We start from the raw sequence: 24287 nt of genomic DNA, 5'->3' as shown, positions 1-24287 counted from the left end.
ACAAATGAATTGTTGTTGTTGTTTATCATGTCTCTCTGATGCTGTTTTTTTATTTTTCTCCTTTTCCCAAAAGTAAATCTATAACCCGCGGCGTACTCAACGAAGTTTTAAACGGGGAGGTTCCGCCCCGAGGTCCAATCCCTTACCCTTTAAAATACCTTTTTTGGCAGAAAGGTACACCTTTTGTATTATACCTTCTATTGACAAATGGTACCCCTTTCACGTTCCTTTTTTGGACCACTGCGTCCCTTTCAGCTGCTGTAAATGCACCGTCGTTATAATAGGGTTAAATCACTAAACCAAGAAGTTTAATTTCTTCTCTTTTTCACAGCCATAAAACCCGCCTTGCCTTTTTTGGTCCTTTTACAGACCGAAATCACAGATTTCCCTATACTTTCAGTGAAATTCTTACCCACTGATCAGCATTTGAATCCTGAAGAAGGTACCTCTTTCGGGAGGAGCCTCTCCGTTCCCCCCCCCCCCCCCCCCCCCCACTCCTTCGGATCTGTAGTGAACCAGTTAGTGAATGAAAAGGGGCAAACAAATCAAGAAGAACAAAACTGAAAATAAAAAGGATTTCCACTTTAGGTTCGCGAAATTAAAATGCAACCTTCAAAATCTCCAATCCCCAACTGACTTTGCCATGAGAGTATAGGCAAAAGAAAATTGTGGTCGCTTTGTTAAACTCGCCCGCAAGTGGGCTACATATAAGCTCCATTTCGTGGGCGCGTGACCTTTCTTCTGCGGCTACAGGATAGATTACCACACAGGTTCATAACAGGTTCCACCGGCAAAAAGTTGCATCCAGAGTGCTGGAGGAGATCGAGGAGGACGCTTCGATTTCTATTTCTGTTTGCGAAGCGTTCTACTAACCCATTGGACTTCATCAAGGTCAGCAGGTATGATAGTCTTTTAAAAAGTTTAACAAGTAGACTGGCCACCTATTTTCATGATTCGGTCTGATATCAAACCAAACACTGATGGCCGTGCTTAACGGTCTGGCAATTATGGTTAACATGTGCATAAACGTGATTGAGTTTCGTGACGCTCGTTTTAATTTGTTTTGCCTTTACATCGGTCTTTCTACTACCTTAGTAATCTTACTTATGGTTTTATTTTCAATACCGCTTTCTTTCAAACGAAGGAAAATTTATGGTAATTGTTGCATCCTTTTCATTTTACGTACGTGTCAAGCCCGATGTCGAGGAATTTATTTTCTACATTTCGGGTGACCTTTGTATTTTCAAATCAAAGTGACATTGGAATTCGCTTCAGTCAGCTACATTTTAATCTTTTTAGACATGTGTGGTCTGCACAAAGGTAGGATTAAGTTCATGTGGACGGCAGTGAAATGTAACCTTTTCTTTTCCAACATCGCAGGGATTTCAAATTTTTCTGGTCGTAAAATACTAGAAAACAAACACCTGTAGGAAAGGGTTTATAGAAACAATTTAATGTACCGATAGAGTACTAAAGTGTGACGTCATAAAAATGAAATTTCCGAAATTATGGGATTTGTCAGAATATTCTGAAAGAACAATGTCCAAGAGGCCTACTTGCCAAAAATGAGCATTTGGGGGCAAATTGTCGCTGAGATCGTAGCCCAGTTATGCTTACAAAACTCCATACAAACCCTTCTAAATTTTTTTTGGGTCGACCCCCAAAAAAATTAAAAGGGTTTGTATGGAGTTTTCTGAGTATAACTGGGCTACGATCTCGGAGACAATTTGCCCCGAAATGCTCATTTTTGGCAAGTAGGCCTCTTGGACATTGTTCTTTCAGAATATCTTGACAAATCCCATAATTTGAGAAATTTCATTTTTATGACGTCATCACTTTAGTACTCTATAGCAGAGGTTGTTTACCGGGAAAAACCGAATAATCTGGTTGGAAAGTATGGAACACGACTGTTTGGGTTGTTCCAGCGAAACTAATTTCCGGGAGCAACGGCAGTCCTGTTTTTCTGTCCGGAATGCTCAAAACGGTAAATTCGTGAATGTGTTCCATTTCTGGGATTCTTCTAAGCCATCTTTGATACCAGTTTCAGGCCTTCCCGGCCGTTTTTTGGTAAATGGAACTGATTTCACAAATAGTAAACTAAATAAATTAACGCGATTCCGGGACGCAATTTCCCAGTCTGCCTACCATTTGCCCAAACCGTGGACCGACTCAAGGGGTTACCCATGCAAATGGTAAACAACCAGAATCTCCTAAAAAAGAAATGGCACATCCTCTACTTAAAATAGTTTCTGAATGGAAAAAATTTCGTCAATTTGGGTCTGATTTGTTGCTTCACGACCTTGTGAAACGGATTTACGTCAGCACAATGGAATCCGTTACAAAAGCTAGCTGTTTTTCGGTTTCAAACCATACTTTCAAAGAGATCGTCCTTTATACTTCTGGAGGGTGTTAGACACCATACCATCGTTCTAAATGGAGATCCTCTCTTATTTATTTGCAATCACCACGAATCATTTTATAACATGTATTTTTTTGCTTTTAATTTAACTATTCGAGCCGGGGCTCTCATCTATGAAGAAGCGAATATTTAACGAGGTCAATAGGGGCAAATATTTATGAATTCAAATCTTCCTTTCTTGATGAACTGGTTGCGTGTGTGCGCACGATCACTACTGGGAGATTGCTATCTATATGAAACTTTTAAAGACTTCCGAACTAAAGTTAAACCGCGACAGCGTAGAAATGATTTTAGTCAAGTGTGTTTACATTATAATGAAAGGGTGTCTGATCGTCGGTGATTGGACACCTTCAACCGAATCTTTTGACAATGAAGAAAATATGATTTTTACAAACAAGGTTCACGACTTTCATTACACCAGAAATGTGGTTGATGTACCGTGAAATTTTGTGGTCCGCTATCCATTAGTGATACATCAGCCGCATTTTGGATGTAGAGTGAACGTCATGAACTTTCTTTGGTCCTTGTTTGTAATACTGCAGTGCTAAAAACCCACGTCTTCATCGTTATGATAAGACGTTTCAACCCAACCCATCCCCAAGACTGAGCTTTTTGGTAGAACGTGGCTCATAGGGAAAAATACTTCCCAGAATCCAAAAACACTTCCCAGAATCCAAATATAGGTCCCAGAATCCAAAAGTGTTTTGGATTCTGGGAAGTGTTTTTGGATTCCGAGAAGTGTTTATTGGATTTTGGGAAGTGTTTTTGGATTCCGAGAAGTGTTTTAATGGATTCTGGGAAGTGTTTTTGGATTCTGGGATGCGCTTTTGGTTTTGGGACGTGTTTTGGATTCTGGGAAGTGCTTTGGATTCTGGGACGTGTTTTGGCTTCGGGGAAGTGATTTCTCTCTACTAACTACCGTAAATTCATGGTGGTTCGGTGGTTCCCCCTTTCCGTAGCTTGACTGATATGTTTTAGCTATCAACATAACAAGACAGGAGTCTTCCTAGTTTGTTACACAGCCGTTTTTAGTGTCGTCACGCAACGACACTAAAAACGGCTGTGTAACAGACTAATGTCTTCCTGTCTCGCTGACAAAGTCAGCGATTCCCAAAAAGTTTGCTAAATAGGAACATAAAACTGCGTTTATTAAACAGTTTCTTTTGGTAAAAACCTAACCGCATATTAACGCTGCGTTTTGAGAGTTGCATAAAACTCATTTTGAAAAAAATTTAATCATGTTTTGTTTCGAGCCCGAAATCAAATATTCGACTCAAAATCTAAATAACAAAAGCTCAGGTTCTAGCTAACAAACTAGCCTATTTTGCTAGTTTTGCTAGTTTTCTCATGTTATCTGCAAAAGTATTGAAACCTCTGTCCAGCTGAATGTTTAAGAAACGGGCCCAGCCTGGAATGGGGAGAGCTGCCGAATGTTACTAATATAAGTTTGAGAGCACGCGAGAGGAAAGTTCATGATGGATTATCCGATACTTCATACAAACTTTACACACTTTTATTTTATAGAGCGGTTTTCACTTGACTGTCGAAAGGGATTGGTTTTGGTTTTGGTTTTGGTTTTGGTTTTACTACGCCCTTTGGTTGGCTAGTGTATTTACTTTGGTTTTGGTTTTACGACAGTCAAGTGAAAACCGCTCTTTTCTCGACGCTCGCCCATATACAGTCACGTGACAGACTCCTCTAGGTTCTCCGTTCGTTAATTATGACTAATTTTTTTACACCTTTGTCGGCGCCTAATTAACTAAGATAACGGATCGCAACCAGTTATGAATTTTTGCATTTTATCTGTCGAACAATTTTTCACTTGACGATCACTTGACTACTAATATGCTACTCGAGGCAGGCCAAACTACATAATTATACGCTGAGCGATTTAATATATATTTAATACCTCCTGTATGTATAATTTTTCCGCTTCATGCACGTGAAATTGGAGCTGGACTTTGCTCTCGAGTTGAAAGCATATTAAAGAGCATTTCCGCGCTTTGATATAGCGCATTTATCTTCTTGACGTGGCAGAAGTGTGACCTTAGCGGCAAAGCACGCAAGAGGAGCGTCTTCGATATTAACAGGTTTTAAAGATTTCACAGGTAATCAGTGAGAATTAAGAACGAATGCTTTATCTTTTAGGTGAATTATTCAAATACTCCCTATTTGTGGGGGAAGTATCTTTCTAACTGGTCATGGGTTACCATAGTCCATATTACCTTCAAAGGATGCTGCAGTTGGACTACATTTACTAGTGCGCTAATTTTTTTGTTTTTGTTTTTCACATGGACACACGCCTTAGACTAATGTTTTCAAAAACCCAAGAACCGCGATAAAGTTTTATCGACTTGTGAGATTTTTGTGGCGTTAGAATAAAAAGGCAGACATTGCTTCTCCTTGAAGGTGTACCGTACAGTCACGTGACAGAAAAACTTGCGACTCACAAAGTCAGATTTCTAAACTACTAAGTCTTTATTTCGATAGCATATGAGATTAATTAGTTTACGAAGTTCTCTTAGAAGGCTTGAGAAAACTCCCAGTTTACTTTGCTTAAAAGTTTTCCGGAATTTCCGAAAAGAAAGCTGAAAGTATACTTTTCGTTTTAACGTCTCTTAATTCTGTCTGGTTGTCGGACATAACATAATTAGACTACTGTTTCCGCAATTTAATGCACATATCATCGCCAGGAAACCACGAAATGTCTTAGGCGTTGTACATCAAATTCAAAGTGGCTATTGATACACAAGATTTTAAAAACCTAACATTTTGCCTTTCTACTAGGTTTTTGAATATGTAGATGTTTCTCAAGATTTAACATTGTTTCAAAACAATAGCCGGCAGGAGCCTTGCAATAGGAAGAGCCTATTGTTTTGATACAAAGAAGAAAGTAAAGTAGTCAAATATTTTGACTAGCCCTCTTTAGGCCGCATGGAAAATTACAAACGTGCCTTACAGGCACTATGGATACATCAACCTGCGATCAGGCGCTCTTTTTTCCGAGGGAAAGCGAAAAACGGCGGACGGGGAAAGGGCAAAACCTCTCTGTTTGCATCTTCCTCTTGTCTTCCTCTACAGCCGCCATAAATAGCGTCATGTTTTTAACGGTGCTGGAAGTCTGACATGTGATCATCTAACCAATCAGAACGCGGCTCGAAGACCCTTTTGTCAATAACGACATTACGTTCAATCAGAAAAAAGTCCAGATATCTGAACGACGGGTAGATGACTTGTAAGTAAATGTATCAGCCGTCCTTTCTTTTCTCCCCCCCACCCCCCCAAATTAAAAGGGAAGAAGGGCTGCCTGATCGTAAGTTAGATCAAACCTGTTACACGCCCAGTAAAACCTGTATAATATGGTCACGTGATTGTTACAGTAAGCATTGATTTAGAGCAGGAAAGGAATCCACTTTATATTTGAAAACCTTATTATGTAACGAGGCTGTCTTCTTCGTGTCTCATCAATCGACATTAAGGTAAGTTTAGTTCTCTTGAAATTTGCCAAGAAGGCTGGACGGATTTTGGTTTGCTAGAAAATTGTGGTCAACATATGCACACTTAGCGTGACTTAGTTTTCGTAACTTACCTTTTGATAATGTCTGACTTCGGAACCAACAAAACTTACAATGGTACTTGAGATTGTTGATGTGTTCGTGTATGCGGCAATAATACGGCGATCTTTTCTTGAGAGGATTTGTGCCGACACGGACATCTGTTCGTAAGCTATTCTCCTTGTTTGTCCGGAAAAAAAAGCATGGCCTAAATGAGAGTGATCTCCAAGGCTCTGATACAGAGGCTGTTTAGAGGCAGTTTTTTGTGAATGATCACACAGCGTAAAAAGTTCCAAAGTTTCGATTCTGAGTAAGGCGAAAAGTGCTTTGAGCTATCGCAACCCCACTGGCCGTTCCAGTGCAAGGATCCGTAACTGGATGATTATAATTAGAGTGCGATTTAAGAACTAACGATTTTCTTTTATAAAAAAAACTTTATATATGATTGGGGCCTCATGAAACTTCGAGGCAAGACAATAAAAAAATTTTAAAAGCTATAATTTTCTTTGGTCAAATTTTTCATGCTCAAATTTCTGATGTGTTTACTTAACTTTCATGAAAGTTTCCGAACATGATCGCCGGTTGACCCATGAACAGAGTATAATGTCTTTAGTGACCCATTTTAGTTGTCTGGCGTAGTCAACGTGTCTGTTTCAGTGTTTCGTTTGGCAGGGATCGAGAGCCTTGAATTTTTGTGGTTTTAAACTGAAAAATTCATCGGAAATACAAAAACATTTATTTATCTTGATCCCAGGTAAAAAATAATGTGCTAATCAGACCTGTTTACCCGTGGCGGTTTTTGAGGGCTTAACAAACAGATTTTACTGCCAGTCCCAATCGATTGACGCTAGAATGCGGAAGTTCTTAGTTTTCCGTATTTCCCTGATGTGAACAGACCTGTTATTGACGCAGGGATTTACTTCATACTTTGACCATTGCTGAACAGTTACATTCTAACACGAAAGAATTGATTCTAGACAACCCTTTCTTCAAAACATACTTGTACTTAAAACGAATTAAAAACAGGGACTTGCATCCATTATGGTAACCTAGACCTGTTACAAATAACTTTGTAACAAAATCTATGTCAGCACTTGAATCAAGCGTCTTCTCACGTCTCTTGTAAGCAGGAAGTTTTAAAAAATGAACTTGTATTACAAATAAAAAACTGGGACCTGTCACATTCCTTAAAAGCTACGACGGAAAAACGATATTGTTGGTTTCCGCTTATCAATATTAGAGAGTACACGAATGGCACGAGTGAAGTGACTCTTTAATAGTTGATTGTTTGGCTCGTAGATCTAAATAAGGTAAGTCTTATTCTCTAGAAAAATTTCTACCTTATTTGGTACAGCAGTTTGGGTTATTCACTTTAATGTATTTATAAATTCCTCTGATGGTGATCGCAAGTGCCCGCGATTATCCCAAGTTGACTGATTTTTCGTAACGTCAGGGGCCTCGACATATTTTAATTACCTTTTTGATGTAATTACTGATATGTCGTCTCAAACCCCGCCTTTAATTTTCCTAGGCACTGACTTCCAGAAAATAAGTAAACTTGCGATGTTTCAAGGAGCCTGAACATATACGTGGCAAAAACATTTTTTTTACAAAAATTATGCAAGCATTGCAAAACAGGATTTACGTCACAACTCTTTAAAAACTAAAATATTAAATTACAAAGACGTTTCGTCTTAACTGAGCATGGCACCGGAAGATTAGATAACATGAGCAAACCGTATTCGTTCTGGTTTTGACGGTGCATACGAAATTACAAACATCTCCATGGATAAACAAAAACGGAAAGTTATTCATATGTTGTTACGTAACCATACAAGAGAGTTTGTTGGATTTTATTCGAATTAAGTGCGCCTCTATGTTTTCTCTCTAGGTTTCTTTGTAGTGGGAATTGGAAAGGAGGCAGACTTGAAACTGGGTGGCAGTCGAATTAAATAGAGCGCTATTAAGAAGGTCGAGAACGGATTTTACGTTCAATATTGACTGACACTCCGAGAGTCTGTAAATACTAAATACCACCCAGTCCGCCGCACCAACCCACCAACCCTAATGCAAAAGCCCTAGGGACAAAGTTGTAATTATCCAACAAAAAGACAAAGTTGAAGTTGTTAGAAAGATTCAAACCCATCGAGCACTCTTTGGACATTTATTCTTAAACATACGCTGTGTCACAGTTCACAAGGACGAGCGCGAAAAGAAAAAAGAAAAGAACAGAACAGTACTAATATATCAAAAACCACATGTCAAAAACTAGTCAATGAGAAACGTTCATTGACCAGCATAAATTATCATAATCCTAACAGAAGTTTAATAATTTGTGGCTGTCCCTGAGTCAGAAAAGAACCGGTCGGCCAGGACTAACCTCAGTTAAATCAAATGTGGTGTTGAGAGCGAGGAAAAAAAGGTGGATAGAGAATTTTACGCTTGTTCGCACAGCTCCTTAAGCAGACTACTGAATCTTTTAGAGACTGAATAAGGGACTGCTTGCGTCACTTATGTCCAGGATCGATCTTGTTAGCAAAAATTTGCTAGCAAATTGCTTTCGCAATTGTCGCAAAAGAAATAATTGAGAAAATATTATGTCAGAAAATGACTTACAAATATCGCAAAAATCGCAAAAATAACAAATCTAACAAAAATCAAGACTAAGAAAAAAAAGAAGCCAAGAAGGACCCCGAAATGTCCGCAAATATCGCAAAAGTAACAAGGATCTTTCTTGCTAGGTGAAAACACCGGTGACAAACATCGCAAAAGTCGCAAAAATAACAAATCTAACAAGAAATCAAGACTTGGAAACAGAAGAAGCCAAGAAGGGCCCTGTAATGTCCGCAAATATCGCAAAAATCGCAAAAGTAACAAGGATTTTTCCCGCTAGCTTAACACACACCCGTGACAAATATCGCAAAAATAACAAATGTAATAAAATTCCAGACTTAGAAAAAAAAGGAAGGCAAGAAGGACCCCGAAATTACTGACAGTAGCAAAATACTGTCATATCAATCTGTGTATGCTTCGTTCTTCCATCAACATACAGCTATAACGCATAAAAAGGAGTGCCGCGCACAGAAGGGGGCAAATTTTAAGCAATAAAAGGGGGGTGGTAGCAGAACTTTCATGCCCAAGAACCCACCGCAACCATCGTTCAAAATATCAAGAAGAGCACATTGGGGGAAAGAAAACAGGCATTATACATGAATGTCGCTGTGCAATACCCAATGTACAATGGCGCGTACAATAACACCGGCCATCCATCTGCAGCTGATGCCCAGGCACAATTTGTGCAGAACTGTGGACCACCCCCAAGCAAAAAAAAGAAGACTGCTGATGGACATCAAGGTGAGGAGACAGCATCAACATCAACAAGTGAACAATGAACATTACTGAATGATAGTCAATATCCTCAATTCGAACATAACATGTAACACATATCCAAGTCTCTAAACAAGTAATACTCGTTTTTTTCCCAAAATTATTTAACGAATCTTTTTTGTAATTGTATGTATAGAATGTTTTAACCCTTTCACTGCCAAGTTTAGCCAAAAGCAAATTTCGACCAAATTTCCAAATTATATTTTGTGAAATTTTGAAACACAAATAGCACCATGTGTAAGTACAGGCAGAGACGTTTCATGAATGGTCACATCACAGGATTTCGTCCACAGACTCAAAAGTTAGAGTCACATTACAAAACTCCGTCAGGTACTCTGGCAGTGAACGGGTTAAACAAAGTATTAACATTACCAATTGAATGGAATTTAGTATAATTTGGAATGAAGCAACCCTTAAGGTCCCAAATATTACAAATCACAAATATTTCCTTCCTGGTCACAAACTATTTCCTGCCAACAACAACAGCATATCATTAATAGTAAGATTATCGGAGTTACTAAATTGATTACCAAAGGGTTATGCTTTGATCTTAAGCTAAGTTCAACTATTCTTAAAGAGATGTATGAAAATCAGTGTGGAAGATAAGCCATACCTTTCTAAGGGATTAATTTGTACGTACACAACAATTTATTCGATTATCGTGGATCTTTTCTTCTCCCAGAACAAATAAGAAGTCATGCAACTAAATTTAGCCATTTTAAGATATATCCCAGTTAAGCATGGAATATTTTACCTTATGCATATTTCAAACTAATCATGCCTGTAATTAATGTGATCAAACACTCTTGTTATACATTCATACAGGCCTAACATTCATAGTTCCTGTTAGAAAATGCGTAAACACAAAATTTCCCACCTTATATTTTAAATTGAGTCGGTAATTAGTAATAAAGAATTACCATAAAATTCAAATACTTGGTCATTGCTTTATCACAAATCTCCATGGGTAAATTTTATTGAACCGGGGTAACTAAGGGTACTCGCCACTGCTGTTAGATATACCGTGACAACCCCAATAAAGACCTTACTATCGGTGTTTGAAACGAAACCCTGACACTAATCCACCGTTCCCCTCCCTCCGTTCCCTTTGAATTTGCGATTTTTGCGATATTTGTCACGGGTGTTTTAAGCCATCTAGAAAAATCCTTGTTATATTTCCGATATTTGCGGACATTTCGGGGCCCCTCTTGGCTTCTTTTCTTTCTAAGTCAGGAATTTTGTTACATTTGTTATTTTTGCGATTTTTGCGATATTTGTCATGGGTGTGTTTAGCTAGCAAGAAAAATCCTTGTTATATTTGCGATTTTTGCGATATTTGCGGACATTTCGGGGCCCCTCTTGGCTTCTTTGCTTTCTAAGTCAGCAATTTTGTTACATTTGTTATTTCTGCGATTTTTGCGATATTTGTCATGGGTGTGTTTAGCTAGCAAGAAAAATCCTTGTTATATTTGCGATTTTTGCGATATCTGCGGACATTTCGGGGCCCCTCTTGACTTCTTTGCTTTCTAAGTCAGGAATTTTGTTACATTTGTTATTTCTGCGATTTTTGCGATATTTGTCATGGGTGTTTTTAGCTAGCAAGAAAAATCCTTGTTATATTTGCGATATTTGCGGACATTTCGGGGCCTTCCTTGGCTTCTTCTTTTTCTAAGTCTTGATTCTTGTTAGATTTGTTACTTTTGCGATTTTTGCGATATTTGTCATGGGTGTTTTTAGCTAGCAAGAAAAATCCTTGTTATATTTGCGATTTTTGCGATATTTGCGGACATTTCGGGGCCCTTCTTGGCTTCTTCTTTTTCTAAGTCTTGATTCTTGTTAGATTTGTTATTTTTGCGATATTTGTCATGGGTGTTTTTAGCTAGCAAGAAAAATCCTTGTTATATTTGCGATTTTTGCGATATTTGCGGACATTTCGGGGCCCTTCTTGGCTTCTTCTTTTTCTAAGTCTTGATTCTTGTTAGATTTGTTATTTTTGCGATATTCGGTCATAGGCGTTTGTAGCTAGCAAGAAAAATCCTTGTTATATTTGCGAGTTTTGCGATATTTGCGGAGATTTCGGGGCCCCTCTTGGCTTCTTTGCTTTCTAAGTCAGCAATTTTGTTACATTTGTTATTTCTGCGATTTTTGCGATATTTGTCATGGGTGTTTTTAGCTAGCAAGAAAAATCCTTGTTATATTTGCGATTTTTGCGATATTTGCGGACATTTCGGGGCCCTTCTTGGCTTCTTCTTTTTCTAAGTCTTGATTCTTGTTAGATTTGTTATTTTTGCGATATTCGGTCATAGGCGTTTGTAGCTAGCAAGAAAAATCCTTGTTATATTTGCGAGTTTTGCGATATTTGCGGAGATTTCGGGGCCCCTCTTGGCTTCTTTGCTTTCTAAGTCAGCAATTTTGTTACATTTGTTATTTCTGCGATTTTTGCGATATTTGTCATGGGTGTTTTTAGCTAGCAAGAAAAATCCTTGTTATATTTGCGATTTTTGCGATATTTGCGGACATTTCGGGGCCTTCCTTGGCTTCTTCTTTTTCTAAGTCTTGATTCTTGTTAGATTTGTTACTTTTGCGATTTTTGCGATATTTGTCATGGGTGTTTTTAGCTAGCAAGAAAAATCCTTGTTATATTTGCGATTTTTGCGATATTTGCGGACATTTCGGGGCCCTTCTTGGCTTCTTCTTTTTCTAAGTCTTGATTCTTGTTAGATTTGTTATTTTTGCGATATTCGGTCATGGGCGTTTGTAGCTAGCAAGAAAAATCCTTGTTATATTTGCGAGTTTTGCGATATTTGCGGAGATTTCGGGGCCCCTCTTGGCTTCTTTTCTTTCTAAGTCAGCAATTTTGTTACATTTGTTATTTCTGCGATTTTTGCGATATTTGTCATGGGTGTTTTTAGCTAGCAAGAAAAATCCTTGTTATATTTGCGATTTTTGCGATATTTGCGGACATTTCGGGGCCTTCCTTGGCTTCTTCTTTTTCTAAGTCTAGAATCTTGTTAGATTTGTTACTTTTGCGATATTTGTCATGGGTGTTTTTACCTAGCAAGAAAAATCCTTGTTATATTTGCGATTTTTGCGATATTTGCGGACATTTCGGGGCCCTTCTTGGCTTCTTCTTTTTCTAAGTCTAGAATCTTGTTAGATATGTTACTTTTGCGATTTCTGCGATATTTGTCATGGGTGTTTTTAGCTAGCAAGAAAAATCCTTGTTATATTTGCGATTTTTGCGATATTTGCGGACATTTCGGGGTCCTCCTTGGCTTCTTCTTTTTCTAAGTCTTGATTCTTGTTAGATTTGTTATTTTTGCGATTTTTGCGATATTCGGTCATGGGCGTTTGTAGCTAGCAAGAAAAATCCTTGTTATATTTGCGAGTTTTGCGATATTTGCGGACATTTCGGGGCCACTCTTGGCTTCTTTGCTTTCTAAGTCAGCAATTTTGTTACATTTGTTATTTCTGCGATTTTTGCGATATTTGTCATGGGTGTTTTTACCTAGCAAGAAAAATCCTTGTTATATTTGCGATTTTTGCGATATTTGCGGACATTTCGGGGCCTTCCTTGACTTCTTCTTTTTCTAAGTTTAGAATCTTGTTAGATTTGTTACTTTTGCGATTTCTGCGATATTTGTCATGGGTGTTTTTAGCTAGCAAGAAAAATCCTTGTTATATTTGCGATTTTTGCGATATTTGCGGACATTTCGGGGCCCTCCTTGGCTTCTTCTTTTTCTAAGTCTTGATTCTTGTTAGATTTGTTATTTTTGCGATTTTTGCGATATTCGGTCATGGGCGTTTGTAGCTAGCAAGAAAAATCCTTGTTATATTTGCGATTTTTGCGATATTTGCGGACATTTCGGGGCCTTCCTTGGCTTCTTCTTTTTCTAAGTCTAGAATCTTGTTAGATTTGTTACTTTTGCGATTTTTGCGATATTTGTCATGGGTGTTTTTAGCGAGCAAGAAAAATCCTTGTTATATTTGCGATTTTTGCGATATTTGCGGACATTTCGGGGCCCTTCTTGGCTTCTTCTTTTTCTAAGTCTTGATTCTTGTTAGATTTGTTATTTTTGCGATATTCGGTCATGGGCGTTTGTAGCTAGCAAGAAAAATCCTTGTTATATTTGCGATTTTTGCGATATTTGCGGACATTTCGGGGCCCTCCTTGGCTTCTTCTTTTTCTAAGTCTTGATTCTTGTCAGATTTGTTATTTTTGCGATTTTTGCGATATTTGTTATGGGTGTTTGTAGCTAGCAAGAAAAATCCTTGTTATATTTGCGATTTTTGCGATATTTGCGGAGATTTCGGGGCCCCTCTTGGCTTCTTTGCTTTCTAAGTCAGGAATTTTGTTACATTTGTTATTTTTGCGATTTTTGCGATATTTGTCATGGGCGTTTGTAGCTAGCAAGAAAAATCCTTGTTATATTTGCGATTTTTGCGATATTTGCGGACATTTCGGGGCCCCTCTTTGGTTCTTTACTTTCTAAGTCAGGAATTTTGTTACATTTGTTATTTCTGCGATTTTTGCGATATTTGTCATGGGTGTGTTTCGCTGGCAAGAAAAATCCTTGTTATATTTGCGATTTTTGCGATATTTGCGGACATTTCGGGGCCCTTCCTTGGCTTCTTCTTTTTCTAAGTCTTGTCTCTTGTTAGATTTGTTATTTTTGCGATTTTTGCGATATTTGTCATGGGTGTTTGTAGCTAGGAAGAAAAATCCTTGTTATATTTGCGATTTTTGCGATATTTGCGGACATTTCGGGGCCCTTCTTTGGCGTCTTTTTTTTCTAAGTCTTGATTCTTGTTAGATTTGTTATTCTTGCGATTTTTGCGATATTTGTTAGTGATTTTCTGACATAATTTTTTCTTAATTATTTCTTTTGCGACAATTGCGAAAAACATTTGCTAGCAAATTTTTGCTAACAAGATCGATCCTGGAAATATCTCGCTTGCGTAACCTTTCCTAATCTTTAAATAACGTTTAGTGGAAAAACAATTCACCCAGACATTTTTTCCCCACAGGACTTCCAACCGAAACCTAACATATGGCCCAGAGTATTCTTCTTCCCTCTTTGCTGCTATCTTTGATGATTGCTGGTAAGACCATTTTACAAGTCCTTCTCCTTGAAGCATTCTTTTAATGAAAACTTGTGTTGATCTTAATTGCGGGTAAATACATTGGAAATGCATCCGTTTAGTCACTTTTCGTTTTACCCGCGATAACGACATGTGTGCGTAATTCAAGGAAATTATTGACTTGAAATGGCTTTGCAGGCTACTTACCAAGTGGTATGAGGCATGAGTAAAGGCTAGTTAGCGCTCTTGTTCTAATAATCATTTCTTTATTATAGGCGTTAGCCCCTTTTGTCCAGACGATGATATCACCGTCAAAGATGAGGCTCTTGATGGATACAAGTGCAAGAAATGTCAAACATGCCCGGCAGGGGAGGGGCTGTCAGTCAACTGCGGAGACGTCATTACCTCTCAAACACCTATTAAATGCCAGCCTTGTGTTCTCGGTGAAACGTATTCGGCTGGAAATCAAGCCGGCGCATGCAAGATTTGCAACCCTTGTGACGAGTACCAGGAAACTATCAAAGCTTGTACTCTGACATCAAATGCAGTTTGTGGCAACTGCACGCGAGGGGCCTACTTTGACAACACCGTGGGAAGGTGCGAGCCATGTTCTCCTTGCTGTAACGATGGCAAAGATATATTAGAGACCGCATGTCAAGTCCCTGAGGTCGCGGCAAACATGCGGTGTAACTTTGTGCGATCTGAGAAGTGCGCAAAGGTAGCAGTGAGGAACGTAAGCACCAGCCCCTCGCCAACACAGCACCCGACTCCATCAACCACCGTCATATCAAGTCCAACGACAGTGCCCACGACAAAGAAATTAGAGAAACCGTCAGTTATTAGTGCGTCATCTGGCACATCCTCCCGCTTTATTGGTATCGTTGCAGGTGTTCCTACCGGTGCCGTGGTATTAGCTGTTCTTGTTTTATTTTGCTACTGTAAAAAAAGGAGAAACCTTAAGACCAAAACTGGCTTGCACACCGTGGAGAATGAACGTCATGAAGTTGGGCTTGAGCAAGATCTTCTGATTGTGGCTACGCCGGAACAAGAGTCTCCTTACCAGTCCCCGATGATACCTGTTGAGGAGACTTGCAAAAATCCACTACCTATACAAGATTCCCAGCCACCAGCATGTTCTGATTCAAAAGGTAACTTCAATCTTGTTATATAATAAGAGACTTAAGTTATTCCATGGGCAAAAACTGAACTGAGTACTGATCCCGCAGTCTTTATCTTATAGTAAATAGGAAATAATACGAGTATCGTCTATTTTTTTCGGGTCTGTCAAGCGAAACGCGGACGAGAAAATACAAATCTGACCAGATACGTTCCAAAACAAGTTTTTTTTTTTGGCAACACCACCTGGGTCTACGTCCCTCATTCTTTTCGAACAGTGGGGTGGGTTCCTTTACGTCCCACATGAACAGATCATTGAAAGTGCTGTGTGAAAGTGCTTCTAGTTTCGAGAAACTAGAGGAATAAGAGACTTTTTAAGTTTTTTAATTGAGCAACTCTTTCTGCCATTTCTTTGTTTAGATTTCAAAACTTCCCAGTCATATAAAGACCCTCCGAGTATGCTCTCCATTGAAGACTACAAAGAGACCGCGGCAACCCCCAGGAAGACTGGTGACGAGCCGGACAGAGTATAACGTTTATATCTGGGGACGTTTCTTACAATCATCGCAGTTAAATTCTTAGAAGTCTTAAGTTGGTTTTAATTTATCTTTGAAATATTCCTGGAATGATAGCTATATTTTAAGAGGAACATAATAATCTGTCAAAGCAGGAGCCCATGGGCTCCTGGTCAAAGAAAATTTAATGTGATGTCAAGGCGGGTAAATTTTGAGGTAATATTTTTTAAAAAAATTGTTGAAGTATTTAACATCACCGCTGTCTTTGTTAAATTTGCTTTTATCACACTTCATTTATTTGATAACCTAGTGTATGTGGAATGTTATTAAAATTGCCTTCAAATAACGAAAACTCTTTTTAATGATGTTCGTGATTTTTTAAACGTTCCTCTTTGGGAAACAAGACTATTTTCAAATCATCGTGGGGTGACACACAGGGTAGCCCCGGTTGTATGCACAGATAAATCAGAATCCAGTAGATAAGTATTAGAAAACCTAACTGCGTTATCTCCTGGATAGAAATTTTTCCAATGGACAACACTACATGTATCCACCTTTTGAACATCCGGGGCCTTTCCAGCCAACAACTCGCACAATACTGCTTTGCTGAGTTCGCGGCAATTATCAGTCTGAGGACCGGTTGCTAAACATCAAGACAGTAACGAAACCAATGAAAGTGATTCTTATTTTTTTTAATTGGCCCGTGATCGAATGAATAAATCTGAGTAATTACATAATTTTATTTGCTATTTTGATTTCCTTTTTTTGTTTTGATCCGCAAAAAAGACAATTCTTCGTTAATATTACTTATGAATACCGATTTATCTTTGCTCAGATTTTTAAAACCAATAAATGGTTAACGCGACAATGTTTACCATATTTTTCATAATTACTGGGAACAATAAAGATTTTGGAATTACTATGATAGCCAGAACCATATCAAACACCTTCTGGAATCACAACATCGTCATTTTCACGTACAATTTGCTTGGATGCTGCACTCTAATACTTTATATTAATTATACAGCGAGAAATGTCCATTTCCATTTCAGTCAACTCAAACTGGACACCAGTTGATATGACTAAGCATGCGCAATAGACTGGCCAAGAATAGGCCACTATTAGTCATAGCTAGTTACTACGGTAGACTCTCAGCGCTGACAAGTGCGGACATTGAACTGGCCCTAACCTGATCCAACGCTGGAATTTAGCTAAAATAAAGACTGCACATACGCGCTTTAGTTACTTGTTATAGCTAAAGGGGTGCTTTGACCACACTAGTATAAAAGCACTCGATACTAACTTAGCTATAGTGGCGTTTCAGTGGATAATCACCAAACTATGGTATGTGTTCTTGTCACTTTTCCGTACGTTATATTTTTTGTATTCTTGTAAGACAGACATATTTTACAAAGTGATGCACTGGCCACCAGGTTAAACAAGTTCGATGTTTTACTTTCTACTGTGTCAACTCTCAGTCTTTTTGAAGTGTCTTTAGTGTTCCTTAATTAATCATGACGGACATTGATTTCCATATAAGTGGGCAAAATAACCATCGTTTCTCCTCAGCAAGACTTCCGGTTTGTCCAGCTCGACAATCTTTCCTCGCTCCAGGACCATGACGCGGTCGTAGTCGATAATCGTACTCAGTCGATGTGGGATAGTGATGACAGTGCAATCAATAAACCAGGTACGGATCACTTCCTGGATAAGACGATCAGTACGATAATCCACGCTGGATGTAGCTTCATCTATTATCACGATCTTGCTTTTGTGTAGCAGTGCACGCGCAAATGAGATCAACTGTCTTTCACTAGGACCCAATGTCGCGCTACAGTCCGCGAGGTCCTGGTACAACTGTTTTGGAAGACTCTCGACCCAGGACTTTAAGTGGCACTTCTCTAGTACTTCCCAGACTTCCTTCTCGCTGTGGTTTAGAAACGGATCGACGTTCATGCGCAGTGAACCCATGAAGAGAATTGGTTCCTTAGTGATAATTGAAATACCGCGCCTGGTTGCTTGAAGCTCAAGGTTGTTTATCCTAACACCGTCAATTGTGACCTTTCCTCCGCATTCTGGCATTCGAAAAAGAGCATTCACGATCGATGATTTACCGGTACCCGGTCGTCCAGCAATGCCCAACTTTTCCCCAGGCTGCACTGTGAAGGAGATATCTTTCAAAACTCTTGATCCTTCTCTGCTATAACTCAAAGAAACACATTCAAAACTGACTCCACCATCTTTAGGCCATAGCATTGGAGGCTGAATCTCGATCGCGTACCCAGGCTCCCGTTCGATCTCAGAGCAGGCCAGGTTACGATCCACAGCACTCATGTAGTTTTCTACTTCTGCACAGCGTTTGATGCCATTCTGTGACATGTCAAGTGACAGCTGCAGGGCGTAGATCAGCGATAGAATTGTAAGCGCTGAAAAACCAAAGAAATTGAAAATGCCAGTTTCTTTCGGCCTTTAACTGGAAGTAGTTTAAAGGTTAGAGGCACAGCCTACAGTAATGATACGTACCGGCATCTAACTTGACGTAAAATGCTCCAGCGGTTACTGCAATCACGAACACCGCGCACACCATGTCGAGGCGGAACCCGATCCAGCCCCCGCAAGAAATGTTCGTGGAGCATCCTTGACTGTGAGAGTCCTGGTAACTGAGTTAAAATCAAATAAATCACGTGGTAAGGATTTTTAGTTCTAAATCTTTCGTTAAAAACATTTCTGTCTCCTGGATTAGCTTACGCTGTGAGCTGTGCAAGAGAAACAACAAAAATTTTTACAAACCCATAGAAGCCCTCCGTAAAGGCTTTCTGCATGCTGTGCGTCCTTATTGTCACCAGTCCAGTCAGCGTCTCAGAGAAATGACCAACCACCGGTCTGCGGCAACTAATCTCCAGTTTCCTAACCTGGCGCGCGGTCTTTAGGTAGTAGCTCCAGAAAATGATAAATAAAACAAACAGAGGACCTCCCACCAGAAACACGCATGGGTTGAGAATTACAGGAAGCAAGAAGACCGAAATAGCGAACAATGTCATCTGAATCGCGACTAAGAACACACTCGGAAGAAGTTCATCCATACAACCGATATCTTTAGAGAAGCGATTCAAAATACTTTTTGTTGGGTGTGTGTCAAAGAAGGCGATTGGCGCTTGAAGCACAGAAACAATCATCTTTTGATGGAGACGTTCAGAGGAGCGAAGAGTTGTGGCGAAGAAAAATGATGCGCGTAAGATTGTCAGCATAAAAACTCCGCCCACCATAGCAGCGTAAATGTACCAGCTCGTTTGATCCAAGGACAGACGTGGCGCGAATTCACTCATGCGCAGTAACCAAATATCCGGGACAAGAATAGCCCCTGTTAGACAAAAATAAAATAAAGCTTATACATCCTTAAACAGATCTAACTTGCGTTATTTCCGCATTTTCCTTCCAGTCTATTTCGAAGAGAAAAGAAGTGCTAAGAACTTTGAAGTTGGCGCGCACAAAACCGCTACCCTCAATAGCAATGTACTTGGGACTTGCGAATAAAAATAGTTATTATAACTTGCGAGGCCTTTCCATTGTTACATACTCTTATGCATGTTAACAAAACTTTGATCAGAGTTAATCTTCTAATGGTAAAGGGTACTTACCTTGAACACAGAAGGTAAAAATAGCAAAAGCAACCAGGAAAGGAAGACAAGCGCCGTTTCTAAGATATTTCCAGTACACTGTTAAGGAAACAGGCCCCATCATTTCTTCTTCTTCAAACAGGTTTGACCGTGTTCGATATTTTTCTTGGATTTCTTCCTCTATCACAAACTCCACTGTTTTATTCACAGGAATTTTTCTTTCCGGTTCTCTTGATCCTCCTGGCGAATGAAGCTTAACAGATCTGTAACCCATAACTTGTGAGGTCACTTCATTTATTATGGTCCCTGCGCGCATGGTCAGGATTTGATCCACTCGCTCCACGAATTGCAACTGACGGCTCACGAGAATACGGACTCGCTTTGATAGTAGTCCACAGATGCATTTTGCGAAAACCTGTTCAGCTACTCTAAGTTCTACTGCACATAAAGGATCATCCAAAAGATAGATGTCAGCGTCTGAATATGCTGCTCTAGCGATGCCAATACGAGCTTGCTGATCTTGCGACAAAGTAAATCCATTGCTTCCTATAATTGTAAGGTCGCCATCAGAGAGCTTGTCGATGTCCTTTTGCAAGTTACAGGCATTGACTATAGCTTGATACCTGAACGGGTTGTATTGCTTTCCAAATACAATGTTTTCCCTTAGGGTGTCGCTAAACACCCATGGAGTCTGTGGCACGTATGCGATCTTTCCGACGCTTGAAATCTGTCCCTCAGTTGGAGGGAGTTCCCCAAGAATGGCCGCAAGGAGAGAGGACTTCCCACATCCCGCCGGACCATTAATAAGGGTCAGTTCTTTAGCGGTGGTCCTAAATGTTACATTTCTCAATGCTATTGATCTATTTCCACTTCCCCAATAACAGGATACATTTTCAAAGGTTACGTGGAGATCACCTGATGGGTTATCCGCGATATCGAGAGACTGCTGCTTGATGAGTGCGGGCTCATATTGTGGAACAGTGTTTCCGACTTTGATGTCTTTGGAGATCTTAGTCAAGTCCTCGTTGGAAAGGTACTCGGACATTTCTGCATCCGTCAGATCTAAGAAGGATCGAATCTTTGAGCGTGTTCTCTTTCTGCTGTAGCTTCCCTCGGAGTAAACCGTTTCTTCGAGTTCTAGGAACGATTGAATTCTCCCAAGCGAACCAGCCGCAGCACCTATGAAGTTTACACCGGCAGCAAAAGTTGATGAGGCAGACAAGCGGATGGTTCTGATAAACGCGAGCACCATAAAAATGTTGTAGGTGCTGAGCTCAACTCCAGTGATGATTAGGGTCGTCAGGGAGATAAAACATGCCACAATGGAGCTAGTATGAAGAAAGGTCGCAAATGTAGACAAAATGGCACTCTTCTGGCGCACGTACTGAAGTTCTTTTCTATAACGAATAAATAAAAAAGGAAAAAAATAACAAAAAGCTTGGGGTTGATTTTTGTCGAATATCACTGATTTTTTTACTAATGGGTTCCGTGATTACTTTGAGTGAATGAGACTGCATGTTCTTCAAAATGTGAAATTTTATGGTACAGTAAGAGACACATGCTATTTTTTTTACCTTCGTATCTCCTCTACCCGGTTCTTGTAAGGCCACTCCCACGTATTCATTTTAATGGCCCGTATTCCACTCACAATCTGCTCCACTATGCTTAGTCTCCGCTCAGTCCATCTTGCTATGCGCATGCGCAGCTTCATGCAAACGTCCCACATTCCAATGTAATAGGCTAACAGAACAATAAGGAATATGATCCCGGATATAGCTTGGAATCCAATAAGGCGCCAGATTAAAGCAGTTACAGCGACTAGCTCTAAGAACCCCTGAAGAATGTAGCCTACTTTCTGGAAGACTTGATCAAGGCGCTGGGCATCATGAGTAACCAGGGCTATTATCTGACCAGGCTGCACACGTGTGAGATCTTTGAGGCGTAGCCTGTAGATCTAAAGATTACAGGAATAATTAGAGCACAGAAAATGATAAAATGTAACATTCTTTCAGATCAACAAAGTTATTCTATCCAGGCCATGCCGGTGTTAGTCTGTAAAAAGATGTTTCGCATGCTCGAATAATAATAGACTGGACGTACTTCAGCCCTTTTATAAGATGCAGTTCTCAAAAAAACAGACAGCACCTTTGGCACAAGAGAATGACACGAAAATTTTATTTCCCCTCATCAAAGCCTGGCCAAGAAAACGCGAACTGATTTTAATAGTACAACAACACATGTAATGGGCTTTAGGTTGCACCGCGATCTGTTGTTATCAGTTTGCTCAGTTATCGCTTACCTTTTTGTAAATGACACCAATCGCGGCTGTTCTCCAGCGCATGCCCATGAAACTTACTTTGCTTAGGTACTGATTCATAACAACCACTCGAAACAACAAACTGCAAAAAAGCCCGCTTGCATATGTAAACAGCCAGCTGTTTTGTAACTCTGTCCCAGTTCTCAGGAGTAGAGATAACAGAAGACTGAGAAACAGCGGTTGAAGAATGTTGCAGGCGACGCCAATAAACAAAGAAATCCCCGCCAGGGCGTAATCACTCCAAGGTAATACTTTTATCATGGCGCGACCAAGCCGTGCTTTTTTCCCCTTAGTGTGAGAATTTCTCACTTCTTCATGCCATGTGTGCTCCAGTTTATCTGTCAAACTTTTGGATTTGTTTTCATCAAGAAGAGGATACAAGTCGCTGTGTTCCAATATTCTCTTGTTACCGATGTTCATTAAACTGTTCATCCACGAAAAAAACAGACGAGAAAAGATCCCCGCCCGTTCTTTGGGGTTTTTCATAAATAGCGAGTACTTCCATGCTTTTTCGAACTGCATACTGGGACTTGATCTGTTTGTGTCAGGCGAAGAATAATTGAGGTTATTTTCTGAAACAGAGCAAATAATCTTTCACTCTAACCTTACTGATGTACATTATTATTGACCAAGAAAAGATATTATTTTCCTAAATAACTTAAGCATCTCCTCTATATTGGAACAAGTGGTCTGAAGTGTCTTGCGGATATAAAAAGAAATACTTGTATTGAGGGAATGTATATCAATGCGAAATGTTCTTACTAACTTTTTACACTTAACATAAAAAATATGAGCATGAGCATGCTTACATAAGGGGTATTATTCAATCACGTAATGTTGGTGTATTTCGATACTCTATGAAGACTTTAGGCGTCTTTCTATCTTTGAATTTCTGAGGACTCCTGCTAAGAAATGATATGGCGTCGTTTATCGCTTGCTCGTTTATTAATAGGAGATCACTCCAAAGTTATAGTTTTGCTGTCACTGACCACTGTTTCCTTCCTTAGGAAAATATCATTTTAAAAAACCCATATTTAAAGGTGCATCGGATCCGAAACCAAGCGAAATCCTTTGGCGAAAACACAGAGTTTTTTATGCTTTAATTTTACCCCAAGATCATGTTCACGGTTTAATATCATGTAGAGCATAATTGACCCTTACGCGACTTACATCGTAGTTTGTATTTGTGATTCCTTGTTTTCAGTGTTTTCAAAACAAATAATTCTGTTAAATGCTACAAGTTCAGAATGGCAGGGGGTTATTCCCCAACCGAGGAATGGCACTCCTAATCCGGCGGATGAACAAGAATGTAAAAGTCCGGCCGACTATGGATGGGGAAAGCCAGTCACCATTTTGTGCACATAATATCAATTCTAATTTTGCACCTTTAGTGCGGAGGAGAGGCATTAACAGATAAGTGAACTGTTTTTTTGCTCTTTTTCAAAGACAATTCCTCGGTCAAGATTTTCTCCCTCTTTTTGAAACTATCGGGCTTTTTTGACTAAGGACTTACTCACGATGGAACTAGACGGTAAATTTTATAGGAAGTACCAGAATCAATGAGAATGTAGAAAAATGTTATATTGTAACATTAATCAGAAAGTTTTGGTTGCTGGAAATTCTCCTTATTCTTTGAAAGTCTATTTTTATGACTAATATGATTATTATTGTGATCATTTTATTATTCCATTATCTGAGTTTATTTTTACCTTGCAAGTTTACTCGGTGCCAGCAACTAAGACCATCTGTTATTTCGAGTAATTCATTTGCGCAAATATAAGCTAATAAATGCTGACAAATGTCACCCCTGATGATTTCTTTTGCCTTTTTTTATTATGATGCGTAAGTTCAGTCTGCTTTGAAAATGGTCAGTTTGTCTTTTTATAATCAAATCTATAATTCCAAATATTTTCCAAACCAACTGAGAAGAAACTCCTGAGTGATTTCACCATATGGTGATTACGTATAAACTTTAAATTGTAGGCTCCATAAATTCATCTTAATTCTATTCTCGAATACTTAATTTAGACCAAATTATTGTTACTGAACTTACTTGCATCAAAGCAGTTTCATTTTCCGATTATTAGGGTGTTGTTCCTTCATCTAAGAATCGGTTTGAAAGTTCTAAGGAAAAAAATCACATCTTTCCACAGACTTATCAAACATTTTGCTTTTTACGATAATTTGCATAAAACCAAAACCTCAGTATAGACATCAAACTTTCATGGAATATATTTAACGATCATGGTCGATCTCAGCTGATGAAAGGGACCGCTATCA

At 39.2% G+C, this 24287-nt stretch overlaps 2 protein-coding genes across 5 annotated transcripts; one reads left to right on the top strand and one right to left on the bottom strand.

Annotated features, from left to right (window-relative positions):
• Positions 1 to 765: 765 nt before the first annotated feature.
• LOC140948336 (uncharacterized) lies at positions 766 to 16152 on the top strand. Of its 4 annotated transcripts, none has more exons than XM_073397566.1 (5): positions 766 to 899; positions 7865 to 7944; positions 14389 to 14463; positions 14718 to 15590; positions 15979 to 16152. In XM_073397566.1, the coding sequence occupies exons 3-5, from the start codon at positions 14412 to 14414 to the stop codon at positions 16089 to 16091; spliced, it is 1038 nt and encodes a 345-aa protein (XP_073253667.1). In that variant the 5' UTR covers positions 766 to 899; positions 7865 to 7944; positions 14389 to 14411; the 3' UTR covers positions 16092 to 16152. The 4 variants fall into 4 exon arrangements, with proteins under 4 accessions (XP_073253667.1, XP_073253669.1, XP_073253670.1 ...); XM_073397569.1 differs by lacking the exon at positions 766 to 899 and adding an exon at positions 7159 to 7283; XM_073397568.1 differs by lacking the exon at positions 7865 to 7944 and having other exon boundaries at positions 773 to 899.
• A 586-nt stretch (positions 16153 to 16738) lies between these two features.
• LOC140948333 (ATP-binding cassette sub-family C member 4-like) lies at positions 16739 to 22529 on the bottom strand. Its single transcript, XM_073397563.1, has 6 exons — positions 21990 to 22529; positions 21265 to 21644; positions 19712 to 21087; positions 18864 to 19434; positions 18597 to 18733; positions 16739 to 18499 (listed from the first exon to the last, which is right to left on the bottom strand). The coding sequence occupies exons 1-6, from the start codon at positions 22527 to 22529 to the stop codon at positions 17586 to 17588; spliced, it is 3918 nt and encodes a 1305-aa protein (XP_073253664.1). The 3' UTR covers positions 16739 to 17585.
• Positions 22530 to 24287: the final 1758 nt, after the last annotated feature.

Source organism: Porites lutea, chromosome 9, assembly GCF_958299795.1.
Source record: "Porites lutea chromosome 9, jaPorLute2.1, whole genome shotgun sequence".
NCBI classification, from domain to species: Eukaryota; Metazoa; Cnidaria; class Anthozoa; order Scleractinia; family Poritidae; genus Porites; species Porites lutea.
The sequence above is the reverse complement of the archived record's forward strand: the minus strand, read 5'-3'. Positions and strand labels throughout refer to the sequence as shown.